Source organism: Rhodnius prolixus, unplaced genomic scaffold (genome assembly GCF_049639745.1).
Source record: "Rhodnius prolixus isolate KJV_2025 unplaced genomic scaffold, Rpr scaffold_11, whole genome shotgun sequence".
In the NCBI taxonomy this organism is placed as follows: Eukaryota; Metazoa; Arthropoda; class Insecta; order Hemiptera; family Reduviidae; genus Rhodnius; species Rhodnius prolixus.
The window spans coordinates 9640326-9657201 of record NW_027411625.1 but is presented as its reverse complement, the minus strand read 5'-3'; the positions used below and the strand labels follow the sequence as shown (position 1 = coordinate 9657201).

Below are 16876 nucleotides of genomic sequence, written 5' to 3'. Positions count from 1 at the left end.
TTTTGAGATCACCGGAGTTTTTTTTTGTGTGTTCATGGTCATCATCATAACTTAAAAATGGAAAATCGCAGGAATGTCATATCTGATATTTCATTTTTAGGTTCTCTAACACTTTCCCATCAAAAAGGTTTTGGAAAAACCTATTTAACCGATGAACCCACTTAAATGATTTTTTTAAAAAAATTATTATCATTATTATTTATTTCATTTCTGGGGATAATACGTAACTTTCATTGCTGTTTATGTTGGAAAGAATGGGAAGCAAACAAACCGAGTTCCTTATAATGTAGACCTAATCATAAATCTTTAACCCAGAATTTTGAAAACATAATATTTATAAATTCACTCTTTATACACAGTAAGAGAAAGTTGTGTGAATTTGCACACCTTTTGTTTCATATGTAGTGAAACTTAATAGTACTAAATATTTATTTTTCCTTGTTATTTATATACTTATTTTGGTTTTTGCACTTTCACTTAACATAGACACAGACATATAAATGCATACCTAGACACTCACAAAAAACGAAAAACAAAAATAAAATCGGAAGACTTCTAACATAAATTTTCTGACGAGAATTCCCAAATGGATTTAAACTTTCCAAAATTATAGTACGATTACTCATAATAATAATAAGACAGTACAGCTCCGAAATAAGGTATTTAATTAAGCTGCTTTACTCCTACGGTAGTGCAATTGAAAAGCAACCTAAAAATCTGGTACAGTGACTTTATTGTCTTTCCAATTTAGGAAGTGGCACGCACTTCTCTATAACCGATGCACTTAATAAATGCATTTGATTGGTCTGATATTATCACAATATTTTGAACGGTGAAGAATGTTTTAAAACATATCAAGTCAAATTTCAAAAAAGCACTTTATTGAGAAGCTTTTTCAAAAAACCTGGACTGTCCTGTTTTACATGTAGAATAATTAAGAAAAAAATTGATGCATTTAACAAGGGGCCACCAAGTGGAGTTCATGAGGCTTTATGGGGAGTAGATGAGTCCAATCCAAGCAGAATTATCGGGCACATACACAAAACTGGCATTGTCTAAAGATAAGGATAAGGATTGGCCATATCAAATTGGAAATAAGCACAGGAGATGTTAAGATGGTGCGTATGAACCTTAAAAGCCCGCCAATCAAATGGGTACTTGCCAACTTCTCTAATTCCCACGCAGAAGTTAGGTACAGATATAGTTACCTAACTGGTCTTATAATTTCTCTTCCTAAAGGCCCTACAGCTCACAGCCCGGTGCCGGTTAATACTGCTTGCACCGACAGAACATATCGAGGTTGACGGTGCATTGGGCGCTAATGATTTTAGATACTGACTTTTCAAAACACCAACATATGTGGATGACACTTTGACTAAATAATAATAACAGTGACATTTGATGAGAAATGGGTTTTTGGATGAGTGCCACTTTAATTACTAGATTTATAAGTTATTTCTTCCTTTTTTTTCAAAATGTTTCTAAGGAAACATGAGGAGAAGAGATCCTCAAGCTCTCTTTAAAATGTTCTTTCAATATATTCTACCGATCCAATCCTGTATAAACAGTCTTTCCGTGTACAGAAGCGTAAATAGAGATTAGACAGGTAAAATGAGAACTACAGGCCGAGTTCCGTAGATGTTTTTACTAACATTTTATCAGGAAAAGTTACAATACTGGTTAACATTAGTGGTGTTAAAGAGTGCCCAATACGCCTAATAAGCTATTCATCACAAAGTGCGACATTAAAAAATTGAATTTTTAAGTTTTCACAGTACTGGCTACATTGATTTTCTTTAAACTTGGAATAATAACTACACAGATACATATCACTTTAATTTGAAACATTTTTGACATTGATTTTATGTAAGAGAAAGTCGTGTGAGTGTTCCACGCCAGGCTAATACCTTTTTTATTTTTGAAACGTTTTTATGGAAGAATTTCGATTTTAGCGAGGCAGCACTTGGGAATTTTGAAGAATCGGCTTTCAGGAACTTAAAATGTTTTACTAAATATTTCAAGTTTGTAGAAAAAAATTATATAAAATTTGTTAATTAGAATCGTAATAATTGCAGTAACATTGAGAAGTCACATTTAGGTCGAAGGAACCACAGTGCTACTAGGTTTGTGCCAAAAATTTCTATTGTTAGTTTAACCTCTTCAGCAAACCATGGTTCTCAGACCTAGCCTACATCCTAAAAATTTTTTTTTAAAAAATTCAATGTAAAAATGAATGCATTTTGACTCACCCTAATAAATAGAAAATTAAAAGAAAAAATGTATCAAAACAATGTACAATAGTCACAAGACAATAAAAAAAAATTGCTTATATAGCAAAATTTCATTCGTCACAGCAAGCTTTGTTTCCTTTCATTCAGATCAGTTTCAATTTTTTCAATTACCTTCAGAAGTTGGTTCTTCTCTTTTTATTTTTTAGAGGAATTTGGTTTACATTTTTAAAGTTTCTACCCTGTATCCACATATCTGCTCTGCAAACTGATGACGCTAGAAAGCGCTTGTAAATTGCTATAAGATTGATTCACATAAAGTTTAGGACCAATAGCGAGTCTCAGAGATCTCAAACAAGCTTCAATCAATGTAGTAGTCAGTTGCTAGAATGACAAAATGACAATGCTTTATAAGTGAAAGTCAATTTTATCTACTAAAACCTGATGAACTGAACATGAGTGAAACTCAGAAAAGATAGTCAGAAAGAAAGAAAAACAAGCATGCTATGACGGATGAAACCACTGATATTGTCCAGCATTGTGGATAAAATCGTGTGTCTCACAAGATATCGCCTATACTAATGTAGCAATTCAATCAAACGTTAAATACTTTTAAGACCCGTCCATATTTACAGAGATTGAACGTTCTAAATTCGACCAAGTTAATTTACCAACATTTCCAAAATATATGTCACTTCAACATTCAACCTAAAGCTTCTACAGATATTGATACAAACGTTCAGATTCAGTTCAGGCTGATTTAAATTATACCGCACAAATTGTCATCTAGATATAAAAAAGTGTGACAAGTAGAATTGACGGCTCAAGGCTTGAACACACTTCTCAACCTTACGTTCTTTATCATCCCTTCACCTTTACTCTTCACTATATGACATTTCACAACAGGAACTTTTTTCAGTTTATTCGAAGGGAATGTATCATCAACGCGCTCATCTGCACATAGAGAAAGAAATTTACTCATGAGCCGCCAATTCTATTGAAGACCACTACCCGCTGCACTCTGCCAGCTTAAGTGAAGCATTAAATGCAGCAGCCAATTGCATATTTCATTGCACTAACATGCAGACGGCTGACAAAGACAAGCACACAAATGCAGCAATAATTATTGTGCCAGCCCGCAAATCTGAAAAAATTCGCTTCAGGAGGAAGAAAAGAAAAAATGAACACTCACATGCCTTTCTCGTAATACAATTTTTCTATTTTTTCCAAACGTTTAAACTTCGAATTTTTACTAAATATGAGTCGGCACCAATTTGATATAGTTCCGTTACAAAGAAACGAAATTTCTGAGAAAGCGTGACTTGCCAGTTTTACCAGAACCCCCATTAGATCCGATTTCTGAAAATAAACTTGGATTTAAAAAAATAATCGGAACATTTCGCCCATTTTGAACTCCAATTTAATAACTCTCTCAAAATTCTTTCTTTATATTATTATTTTATTTTACTCCCGATGTCTAGTGCCATTCCGACAAATTTTAAGTTTATTTTTTTTACCATTACCGGTATGAGAGGGAGAAGTTAGACAATTAACTCTTCAAATGTTAACTCATTCTCAGAAGAGAACTGTTAACATCAGCATACAAACAAAGGAGACCTTTCATCTCATTGAATGAAAACTAATTTCGCAGACATTTTTCGAAACTTACATTGAGTTCAAAACCCGAAAAGTTTTAAATTTCTATAAATATCATCCCCAACTCCTTCGCGGGGTTTATCAAGTTCTTCAACGAAGGATGAACGAGGCTGATTTGTCATTCCATGATCAAATGAATTGATTTGATCAATGATGAAAGGTGCAAAACCTTTCAACAAGCATGAATGGAGTTGGCCTGTTTGAACAGAGCAACATGGATAAGTTTTCTTTTCTCAAATGAATTCCAGATTGTGCCTCCAGTCATCAAAAGGCACAAAATGGTTCACATTCTGCCATTAGATGGCATGCAAGACCAGGATACTTATCCTTTGTTATCGGGTCTTAGTAAGAAAATTCAAAATAAGTCATGTTGTTCTTGATAATGAATAAGAAATTTTTGGCCAATGGTTGGTAACCGGGGCTGAAACCAGCTTTGAACATACATTTTTCTTTGCTGCATTTACCCCACTAAAATCCATGGAACCCCAAGGAAATGAAATGAACTAATTTAAAAGTGGTATCCAAAATTTCTAAAGTTGACTCTCATTTTATTATTCTCTCCGTACCTGATCCAAGCCTCTGTGCACATGCATAATCTTTTATGCCGCACATGAGCAACAATATTACAAATGCGCAATGCTTTCTTGCAAAAAAAAAAAAAAAAAATTGGGATTCATCGGGAATTAAACTTAATGCAGGTATTAAAAATGATTGGGACATTATTTTTCAAATAAAGGAAACACTGAACTAGGAGATCAAGTCACGATTTGCTTGTCTGGCTCATTTCAAACAGTTGAAAATAACAAATTCATAGTGTCGAACTTACTGAATCTTTAAGCAATCATATAAAATACAAAAGTTTTTCCTTAATTATTAAACAAATTTAATGGGGATTTTTAGTTTCTAATCTAGGCTCATCACAGCGGAGACATTTGATGCATACGTTCAATGTCTGCAGAAATGAACGGACCTTAGCTTCCTTTTTGGATTTGATTACGTTCTTTAATTGTATGTGTCTTTATGTCTTTAAAACATAAGAATAAATAAATAAAATGAATTGGACTAGACGAAAATTCCATACCTGAAACGGCCAGTGGGATGATGGATTGGTCCGCCAAATCTGCGGGCGGCTTGTGGCGTCAGATATGCGGCTAGCGGAGGCAGCGCCTTGTTGTTGTTGCTGGGATTGTTGGCGAACTTGACAGTGATGGGCTCGGTAGATCCTTTGGGCACGGTGCCATTTAGCTCCTGGATAGCACGTTCGGCCTCTACTCTCTGGTCAAAACGTATGAAGCCAACACCTTTGGAAAGACCTACAATTAAATTCATGACTGAGTTTGTTAAAAAAAGTTTTATAAAAATGTTTAAACCAAAAAATCTCGAGAGGTAATCATACTCGTACGAGATTTTTTCACGGCGGCCAATTTCCTTCACAGTTTTCACCCTAACCTCTTTCTTCTAATATTGAATTTCACTGAAACTTTCAGCTATCTTAAACTGATGTGGCTCTATTCAGTGGCGTATTTTGAATCTTGAGACGTAAGGCATGCAATTTACAACCACATACTTCACAAAAAAATTTGTTTCAGTTTTACCTCTTCTAAACCTTTAAAGAACAATTTTAATGCATATTCTCATATTTTATTGTGTCGTGCTCAAAAAAATAACAAAAAAAACTACATAGTGCTACATTCAACTACAAATTGCAAGATTCAAAAACTATGCACATCTTTCCTAATCTCAACAGCCGTGTTAATTTTAGGTATTGATCTGGATTTAACTTTCGCAAAAAAATATTTTCCCGCATACTTTAAATTTTTAAGATAGGATACAGACGTCCATTTATCATTTATTAATCAAGTTTTCCCATCCAAGATGTCAAGAATAAGGGGAAAATTGCCAAATTAATGTTCGATTTTCTCAACATCAATATACTTTTGAAATTAACAAAATGTCTACAAGTCTAACCAAATGTTTAGTTCCAAGAAAGAATAACAGATTCCAGAAACAATGGACTTCACTATGCTGCTTTTTCAGAACAATTACTGTCCTACTTAAAATGATTATTATGCTGGATTTTTTTGAAATTGATGCTGTACAACTTAGTTTATTTATAGCTTCCATTCATTGGATATAACCTGAGACCCTTTATTTTACCACAATCTTGAGTATACAGTTAAGTCGAATATGAACTTATGAGTTAAGTTAAATTAAAAGGTTCCAATTAAAGAAATGGAGGATATTGCCAAACAGTGCATATTGGGAAATGGTTATATACATACTAATTGTTCAAATTTAATAAAATACAAATAGGATACAGAGGCTTTGTGAAAATAGTGGCCAGAGACTCTAGTTAGAAGTTCCTTACTTCTTAAGTTTATCTATTTTCTCTAGCTCTATGATTGGGTCCACCAACACAGTATAGCGCCTTCTGTTTTCTGCGCTACCTTGAATTTGCAAAAAAAAATTACGCTGAACAGTGACATTCCCCAGAACTTCTGCCAAAATAATTTTTCCATGAAAATTTTTTTATATAAAAACAGTTTTACAATTAAGCAGTTCACTTAATTTTAGGTAAAAGCATAGGAGACATTTTCAAGAAAATTAAAATAACATACAGAAATCTACTCTGTAAAATAGAACATCCATCAACTTAACTTTTTTTCTTCAAACTTGGTATTCTATTCTATCATGCTATAAATGTAGCTTCTAATATTTTATTGCAGCAAAACCAACAGTCTTTAATTGAACTTTATAGGTATGCAAATCGTGTTATGCTTCCCCGAGTACTCTTAAAAAAATCTAGTTTAAAGAACTTAGAAAGGTTATTAGACGGCAAATAGATTCGAAGTGTGAAGAAAATCTTTGAAGCCGTTTACGACAAAATCGCAAAAAACTAAGGAGCCCGTAACAAGATCACTTATTATTATTTTAGAGACCGGTAGTTAAGTTGGCAAACGATACAGTAGAAAGGCGGATTTCCTTAGTCAAGAAGAAGAATAGAATCAAAAAAGTTTGCATCAGCAGATGTGGTTAAGACAAATCTTAAGTGCCAAAGAATAACAATAAGGTCAGGTGCCTGTTAAGAATGTGCAAGGGTGAATTTAGATGATTAGCTCTTGGAAGTATGTGGTTACTGTAAAGGCTGGTAGGGTACTTCCTTTAAATACTCTGATTGTTATTTGAAATAATGGAAAATGGTACCTACAGTCAAGAAAAAAATTGAATAGAAAAATGAATAATAATGCCTGTTCTAATTAAAAATTGAATCGTGATGATAGTAACGCCTGTAATAAAGTAAAAATGGAAAGTCGATTATATTAATGCCTGTAATAAGCAGAAAACACATGTTTTTCTACTTATTAAGTTTTACAGACTTTGTAACCATCTGATGTTTAATCTGTATAGCTGATGTTTGTAAACACCTCATAATATTAATCTTAGACTTGTAATGGAGTAACTCTACACATATTTTGTTCAACTTCAAATAGCCAGTTTAACTGTTGGTTTATTCAAAAAACCTGACGACTGTTACTTACCATCTATTTACTACAGAAAAATGAAAACAATGCAACTGCTGAAACTAAGTATGCAACTATGGAATCGAAGGGCAACCAGCCCTTAATCAGCGTACTGCCCAGCATAGGATGCAAACATGTAACAGTAGAGTTGCAATCTTCGATTATAAAGACAGGTCCTTAAAGTGACCTTAGAAAATAAGGTCACTTTGATGAGGCTTCTTCAATACGAAAGCTGTCGATTCAAATCCTCAACTACTCTTGCACTTCAGGAGAAATAAGAGAGCAGAAAGTTAAAGTAGATGTCATATCCAAATATAGCAAAGATAATTGTTTCATTCATGATGAGTAGATGAAGGATAATGTCACATCAACCCTACCTCAATGTTAGAAAAATGGATAATTGCTATCTTCTCTTAAAAAATCTTAAAAAGTGGATTTACTGGAGTGATCCTGAGGCTGGAATCAATGATCTGATAGTAGAAAAAAAAAGAAACATTGGCGCCAGAAAGACATGTGAGAAATAGTCGATTTTAATGACTATGAAGGAGTAATTTAAACGTATTTAGTTCCGAAATTTTTCCCAAGAATTCCTGAATCTTTACTGCCAGCACCATAACTACATAAACTTTTATTGAAAACTAGTTCAGTTTTAGTAAAAATATAGCAAACAAGTTGTGAAGTAAAGTAAAGCAATTGCTTCTTGTTAGCTTATCGTCAAGTCAAACCACCAAATTAGGAACCCAAAAAGTTTTGTTCTAGCAAGATAACGATCAGCCTCAAACCTCTCGTAAGACTAAAAAAATGTACAACTTGATAGAAACCAACTTAGTTTAAACTCTCCCTTCAGTACCGACTTAGCGCCATCCGACACAATTTGCTTTGGTCTTGGATAAATTTTCAGAGAAAATTGAATAATTTTACAAAAGCTAAAACATGTATGGGTGCAGAAATATTCACAAACATTAATTTTAAAGATGGATTAAAAAAAAAAAAAACTCTTTTTTTTATCCACCTACAAGCAAGAGCAGTGATTTGTTTGCAGTATTTAGCAAAAATAAGCATAATAAAAGAAAAATAAAAAGCTAAATAGTTTCAAATTTTCCATCTCTAGACGTGAAAGATTGGCGCAACTATTTTGCTAAACACTCAGAATCACATCCTATCCACTAGAGAGAAGACCCACTCGCGTTAATTGCCTTAATAGTTTCATTATCAGTACGAAAATAAATTAATAAAAAATCAACTAAAACTTATAATGGTGAAAATAATATATAAATTAAAAAATTAAAATTAAATTAAAACAAAAAAAAAATTGTACTTACAAGGGACATTATCGGCACCTCCCCCAACGAATTGGCGCACTGAAAAAGAAAAGATAATCAGCTAAGTGGCTAATTATAAAATAAAATAAAATAAAAAATAAATGAAATCATACAAAATAAATAAAATAAATAATAATGAATAATAAAGCGCTCGAGTGGGATAGACGAAAATTCGCGATTATTTCCCCCTGATGTATTGGGAAAGAAATAAGAAAAATTCTGTTTTATATTTTGAACACAGGATTGTGGCGTGTAGGATTTAAAACTCATTTTTTTCTAACGGTCAAATGTTTCTATACGCGGATAATAAAGTGACTGCAATAGCAGACTGTTGCCGCTGCCTTAGTAGTTGATTCTATCACATGGTCTTGATATCTTTTGGTTTAAATAAATGTGATCGTTCAGTGATTCAATGAGGTACGACGCTTGGCTAAGTGCATCATTTCTAATATATTTATCTAGTTTAATTTTCTTTGCCCTCAATCCAAGATTGCTGGTGTTGAATGAATGTTTGAGCGCTGTAGCGCATCATTAATATTGTTTTTACTTTTGTTATTCAAAACACTCTCGGGTGTTGCATTCTTTAAATATGAATCAACAAAAGAAATAGATTTAGGAATAAAATAAGTAGTCAAAGATCTTTCCTTAATCAATTACAGATCTGACATACAAAACCAAAAGTACAACCATATCATCACAGCTCAAGATGGCAACAGTCACTCACCATGTATAACCTCTACTTGTAAGTAGTACCTACTTCTCCGTATACAATCAGAGACTCTGATAAGGACACACACACATTCACAACAAAATGTTTAGCAGTTAGAGTAATGAGTAGTTATCTGAAATCACTAATGAAATATTTCATCCTTTGAACGTTTCATGTACTCAAAGGCTATGATACAGGAAAGATAACCTCTTGCTTGAAAATAGACCCAGCGTTATCCACCATTTGATCAATCCTAAAACAAGTTTTGAGCAGTAAGATTTCGATGTTCAAAATATTACTGGGGTGCTGAAACTTTTTTGGATGCAAACGCAAGGAATGGCAAAAAGTGGTCTTACAATCAATAGTCATTCTTCATCAACTGTACGTGGACCAAAAAATGAAGAAAAAATTCATACAATGAAAAATTGGAAATTAAACACTTTGACCTTCAGAGCCAATAAGTATTGTATGAAGCTTAATAAGTCTGATAAGGTTCAATTCATTCCAATAAAATAGCTTAAGCAAGGAGGTGATAGATTTGCAAGAGGTCGCCACCTTAGATCAACCTTAGATGATGAGTGCCGCCGAAAGATTTAAAGCTCAAGAAGACCAAATTTTCTATCTTTCAAAAATGTTACTTATTACCACAATAAAGAAACTTTTTTTCTTGCAAAGTACGTTATAAGATTTATTTGCTTAGCAGGTACTGCAACTATCTACGTAGAGTAATTCTTTCTCATTTGTATTTAAATTCCAGATGCATTATAAATATATCGATATATAATCTGAGATATTGCGCATGTGCATTTTTTTTGTTTGCTATAAATAAATAACTTACTGTAAAAAACTGTCCTGTATTTTCAAAATAAATATATGTATTTTCCAGTGTATTGGAAAACTGTTCCAACAGAGCAGTGCATTACTAAGTTTTGCACTCTTCCAGAAGATTTTTCTTTCTTTTTTGAAAAAAGTTACGCCATGCTTTCGTGTGAAAACTTTCAGTTATGACAAAAACAAATCTTTATATAAGTATTTAAAAGATGCAAATCTACATGCGACACATAGATGTGTAATGAATGATTAAGAGATTACAGAGATATTGTAGAGGTAATAACAAAAGATTACGTAGGCCTGTAAATTACATGCTGATAGTAAAACTTAATATAACCAGACTGTTCTGTTACCTTCACACTTATGATAAAGATATTTAGCGTTAAGAGATAGACATGCAACAATAGTAAAAATATCCTTTATCGTGAAATGAAAACAACTGCTGCATGAGGAAGAAGCAGTTCCCTACGTTGCCAAGAATGTTGTGGGATAGTCCAATGTAATCCATCCATGAATAGTAAGTATACTTCTAGTAAAAGATTCATAAGAATATTGAGAAAGAAGAAAAACGTCTTTCTTCTCTTTGTGTAGTGATCTATAAGTGAAATAGAAGGGCAAGATGTCCTTGATCAGTGTTCTGCCTGGGTTTCACAAAAGTAATAGTGGTGTTAAGATAGAATAGAAAAGCACGTTCAGAGCGGTCATCAAGTACCGTTGAGGAACTTTACGGGAAGTTGTCGAATCAAATGAAACCAAAGGTACAAGTGCAAGAGTCACTGTGCTTACACACAACGATTTAACAAAAGAACAATGACTACTGATGAGAAATGGATTTAATTATCGAAATGATTGAGACAGCTGGTCTAATGAATGAATCGCGGTCAAGAGCAGCACATCCGGTAGGTGCACCAGGCCAATTTGAGTAGAAAAAAGTCATGAGTTTTTTCTGGTACTATGAAGAACGTAATCTTATCACGATTCGAAAACGAAAATAAATAAATCAATAAATAAAATAATGCACGGCAACATACCAACCGACAGACTAAAGAAAAAAATTGAAGAACTTATTAATATCACTTAAAGGAATTGCAAGCGCGAGTTTCAATAGGGTGCAAGAAAGGTGGTTATGTTAATTAATCATAATGGCAACATATTCTTAAAGGAAACAATATTTTATTAAAAAAAGGGTCACTTTTTGAGCACCCTACATCTTTCACCAGAACAGCCAATATAAATATACCTTTCTTAGTTGAAATATTTTAAAAATTTATACAAATACATTAGTTAAAATCAAATGTAGCATGCTGTTCTACAGTTATTACGTGCATAGAAGTAAATACAATTAAATAAAATATATTATGAATAAAATAATAATTTTTGGGATTAACTGAGTGATAAGTGCTGGAGTGGTACGCCAGAGGTGCCGGGCTCGAATCCAGTGGTGTCACCCTTAGATTTTCTCTCAGATTAATTATAAGGAATAAATAACAATAATAAGATCTCCTTTATTCCCTTTAATATAGCAGCCCAGTCACAGTGCAACAATGGATCGAAAATAGAACAATTGTCTTGAATGGAAAGCATCCTCAAGACATGAGTACATTATTAGTTATTCATTAGTTGTTTGCAATGAAGTGGGTTCTGTTCTCTGAATCGGAAGGATTTATGCTTGCCCTTCAGAATGAAGTAAATAAATTAATATTTATTATTATAATAAATTATTTGAAGCACACGATTAGCATGAGAATCTGATAGCCTTTCAGCATATCCTGAGTGAGTGCAGAAAACTGGTTGAAAGTGATTATAAGTACAACCAAGCCGCCCAGATAGTGCATCAGGGCTTTAAATAAAACGTGGATTTCAAGCAGATTGAGTCTTTTATATTATAAAATAATAAATCCCAGTGCGGCACTTAAATATGATGAGTTTAGGTAGTATTAGCGCAAAACTGCGCTGTGAAAGGCCGGATATTGTGTTTCACAAAAGATAATAATGGATTAAAATTTTGATTAAACTGGTATTCAAAGCATGAGAAGTGAAAGTTATATGGCTGTGCAATCGCAAAATGGAAGCGATGGCGTATTTAGAAAAACTAGGAATGTGTGCCCCCTTTTCCTCTGGTATATCTACCAAAAGAATAGTTCCAAAAGCTATGGATTTTGTGACTAGTGGTTTGCAAAAAAAAATTAAACAAAAAACAAATTGCTGCTATTATGCAGAAATCTACCATCCTGATCGATTAGAATTGACCGGAAATTTTTAACTTTAAATTTAAAAATTTTCTAAAACTTTCAAGAAAAACTTAACAAGTAAGGAGTTTCTCGAATGTAATTTCGACACCAGAATGTAAGAAAAATGCCACTGGAATACTTAATAAAATCCCAAAAGAAAGGGCAGGAGTTAGAGCATCGAACTAACATGTGGAGGCCCTAGGTTAGCGTCCAGCTGGCTGCCCTAGATTTATTTTCTCTTTCTGGGCGCACCTTATAAATTACTTTCCGGTGTTGGAAATGTTATATGTAAAGAGAATACCCTAACTTAATGATGCAGGCTCTTTACCCAAATGACCTAAGATGCTGATGCGTCTTAAATTAAATACATGTATACATTCTAAACACACCTGTTGTTCCAGGGCAAACAGTTTACTATTTTCTGTTAATCGCGATTTTAATGAAATACTTTAAAACCATTTTCACTATGAACAGTAAATGTATAAATACAGATCTACCATGTTTAATATTAATAACATTTTCCCAGGGAAAAAAATTCTGAGGGGGAACTGCAACTGTAAACCTCTCTCTAGGTACGCAGTCAACAATTTCACCTGAAATCCACTTAGGCTAGGCGACCTACTGCAAAATTTCTGCTTATCACAAAATTTGACCAAATCCAGATAGGAAAAGCTTTTTTGGCTAAACATTTTCTCATAGAATTTTTAGCATTCCCAGCACCAGTTTTGCATCAATATTTTAGATCCAAAAAGCCTTTAAGCAACCGAAAAAGTAACTAATCTGAAACTGGTTATCCCAGTTTTGTGGTCTTAGCAGCAAAAATTAATACTGACTTAAGTTTTCTAGGATCACCTAGATATCAAACATTAACTCCCTCCCATCCTTCTGTCTTGCAACTGTTCGTGTCCCTAACAGAACACTCTCGAATATGCAGTCCATGTTTTTAAGGACTCTATGTTCAGCGTAAGGGGACAAGTATGTATTCAATTCGTTTAACATCGTCCACCATCCAGCTGGTAAGTTTAATTTAACCTAAAACTTAAAATTCACAAAAATGGCTGATAAATATCTTCAAGACTGCTTGGACATCATTAGGGTCAGGCTCCAACCCAATGAATAAAATCTAAAAATTCTCTTTTAAAAAAGCTAGTTACTTATACACTAACCTAAACACAGCCTTTAAAAACTTTATTTTAATGTCTAGCAAAACTTATTTATCTAGAGCATTAAGCTTTTTGTAAGCTCTATTTATTAATACTTTCATGATGAAAACTGTGTAAGAAATTTGACGGCACGAATTCAAAAAAATGAAATCAAATAATAAGAAATTAAGAGATAATACAAATAATACAATTTACCTGTAATATTATCGCATAGAATTCTTGACGTAATTATTCGTCCATAAGGGCTGAACAGATTTTCTAAATCCTGTTGCGCCATATTTTTAGGTAAACCGGATACATAAAGGTTTGCACCTTTGATTGCTTCAGAGCTTGGACGGGCAAAAGACACCTGCAAGTCAAAAATAATAATTTGGCGTCAAACAATCACATGACTTTCTCTTACAATCATAAGAAGTCTTATTGACAAATACATTATGGCTAAAATATAAAGGTGATCCCACACAAACATAGATGGTCAAAGATGATGTTTACTAAACACCGTATTGACTCTCTAGAGTGTTTCAAAAATAATCAATTCAGTTGTAAGTATTTTTAAAGAATCGTGAATGTCATCTTGCGATATACCGGCATGGCACTAATGGAACAAAGGTGAAGTTATGCGCGCCCAACGTGAAATCAAAAGGCAAGATGTATTTTATCAACGTACTGCCTGATGTTGCTTTCAAAAATTGTATAATGGTGATGCGATTATTAAAAACAAAGGTTAAGAGTGGTCTCATTTAAATTTGATGAAGTTTTAGAGGCAGATATTAAGTAAAATCCAAGCTACAAGTAATGGTGTACTTGCAGCAGAACTGACATTATTTAAAAGTGCTCGAAGAATTCATTAGGTATACTTTTTGCTTTTTCTCGGTGCTGTGAGAAACAACACGAATTATTCTTAAAGAATTTTCCATGAATTCCCTTTCAGTGCCAACAACTAAATATAACTTAACACAAAAATGGCTCAGCGTTACGCTAGCTTTGGTCAATAACAAATTCTGTGACTGCGCAATAAAAGCTCGGCCTTGCGTCAGAAAAAACAAAAACAAAAAAAGAACTTGATTTTTTTTTTTTAATACCAACGTATAGTTTAGACTTGGTTCCATCTGAATGCTATTTTTTTCATAAACATGCCATGCTTTCTTTGCGCAAAATAATAAATTACTTTACCGAATTTGAAAATATTTGGAAGCTGGAATTTTTCTGATACTAAACCCAAAAGCAAAGTGTAAGCAAAGGTTACAACAGCTAGTAGAAAGATGCTTACAATAGTCAGTCATAATTACTAAGAACATTTTTATGCAAGTTGCTAAAGTTACAGCCTTTCACGCTTCTCTACGATTATTCAGACAGACCAGTTGCATCTTTCCGCCAGGTAAATCTAGACAATATTTCAGGGACTGTTCAAAAATACTAACGCGGTTGAAATGATTATCAATTTGCAGATTAAAAAGCGAAAATTTGGGGCGGACACTTTCGTTATTATTTTCCCTCACTGTTTTATTAAAATTATATAAATGAAAAACTATTTTTAAATGTTGAATATCCCGCAAATAAACAAGGCAGTGACAAAGAAATACTGGTTTTCGGCCAGGTTTAAATAGTATATATATTTAAATAGTAAATAGTTTAATAGTTTCGACCAGCAAAATGACACTGTATGAACTCAAATCACAACTCTCAAAAAAGTCATGTTTTACATAGTTAAAAAAACACTTAAAATAATTTTTGTAAAACCAAACAAAAAAACAAGTAAAACATAATGTGATGCAGGATTGAAGGGAATGAAGCAGTCAGAGGGATTTTCAATCCTCTTACCTTAATGGTTTTATTTTGTAATCGTAAACCATTCAGAGTGTTTATAGCTTTTTCAGCATCTTCGGGCCTGTGATAGTTGACGAAACCATATCCCAGGCTCTGTCCTGTCAACAAATAATTATCAAGTATTAAAAACGAAAGGTAGTACATTATTACAACGTTTAATATTCCAGTAAACTTATTTTCTTTTAACTTTAAATTCTAATAATCATTTTAAAGGAAATGAAGTCAAGTTTTAATATATAATACAATCTGTATTATTAATAGGATCTGTGTGGCCCTGATGACCAAAGCAGTTGATGCGCCAAAATAAATAAATTTAAAATAAATAAGGATTTGTGCTTTTTAATAATATTAATAACTTAATAAATATAATTAGCATTAATAGCTGGAAGATATAGCACATTGTACAATGCTGTAGTACTGTAGAGTGATGTATAAGTTGCAGTCGTAGGTGTATATTATTATTGCAAAGGAGATTTATCTTACACTATACTGACCGTGATGGTGTAAGGGAAGTTAAAGATTGAATGTTCCCTTTAAAAATTGTGGAAGCTAGCTTAGCCTCTTGCTGCCCAAACATAATCTTTCATTATCGTGACTGGATGGTGTCAGCACGAACTAGTTTTACTTTCTATTATTTCTAATGAGAGGAAGTACGGCAATCGCACTAAATTTCCGATACCGAGTTTTCACCAGAAATACCCATTTTGAGGTTGGGGCTGTATGGTTTAGAGGTATGATGCGCAGACTAAGTAGTAGTAGGTCCCCAGTTTGAGACTTGCTTGTAACTAATGGTTTACAGGTTACATGCGTAAGTGGTACTAGGCCCCTAGTTCGAGACTAGCTTGCAACTTTTTTTATTTATTTATTAGAATAATGATAATAGCGGAAGAATTTGCTTCCGCCCACGTTCGCCACACCTAATTTGTTACTAGGGCGTTAAGCCCACCTGAAAAAATTAACATTACTTTTTAAAAATTTTATTGAAAGAGCTCCTACAATCTGCAAATGTTGCACACTCGTTGCACTACAACTGAATTACATTGATTTAAAAGTTGAAAAACAATGAACTCATTATATAACAATTTAATATGTAATAGGCGCTAATGACCTCAGCAGTCGATGCGTCCAAAAAAAAAAAATACAGTATATAATGTACCAATTTTAGGTCTCACATACATTATTAAGAAAGTTAAATGTGTAGTTAAAATGCTAATGTTGAAGAAAAGTGCTGAACTTAAATTACTAGTTTGTTAGTGAATGGTTTTTCGTTTTTCTCGAATATAACATCTAGTTATAGAGGTAACTGAATATTCAATTATTTTTAATGTTAAAGAAAGTTTGTCGACTAAGCTGTAATTATTGCATTAATATTAAGTAGTGTACGTGAT

General features: G+C 33.1%; 1 protein-coding gene across 14 annotated transcripts in view; it reads right to left on the bottom strand.

Moving 5' to 3' along the window:
- fne (ELAV like RNA binding protein found in neurons) overlaps window positions 1–16876 on the bottom strand; it is a 113184-nt gene that overhangs the window by 62066 nt on the left and 34242 nt on the right. For 8 of the 14 annotated variants that reach the window (XM_074137805.1, XM_074137809.1, XM_074137806.1 and 5 more), the window contains 4 exons: window positions 15483–15586; window positions 13857–14010; window positions 8728–8766; window positions 4966–5197 (listed from right to left, as the gene is read on the bottom strand). In XM_074137805.1, the coding sequence (XP_073993906.1) occupies window positions 4966–5197; window positions 8728–8766; window positions 13857–14010; window positions 15483–15586 (529 nt within the window). The remainder of the gene's footprint in view (window positions 1–4965; window positions 5198–8727; window positions 8767–13856; window positions 14011–15482; window positions 15587–16876) is intronic. The other 6 variants (XM_074137811.1, XM_074137816.1, XM_074137818.1 and 3 more) reach the window with 3 other exon arrangements.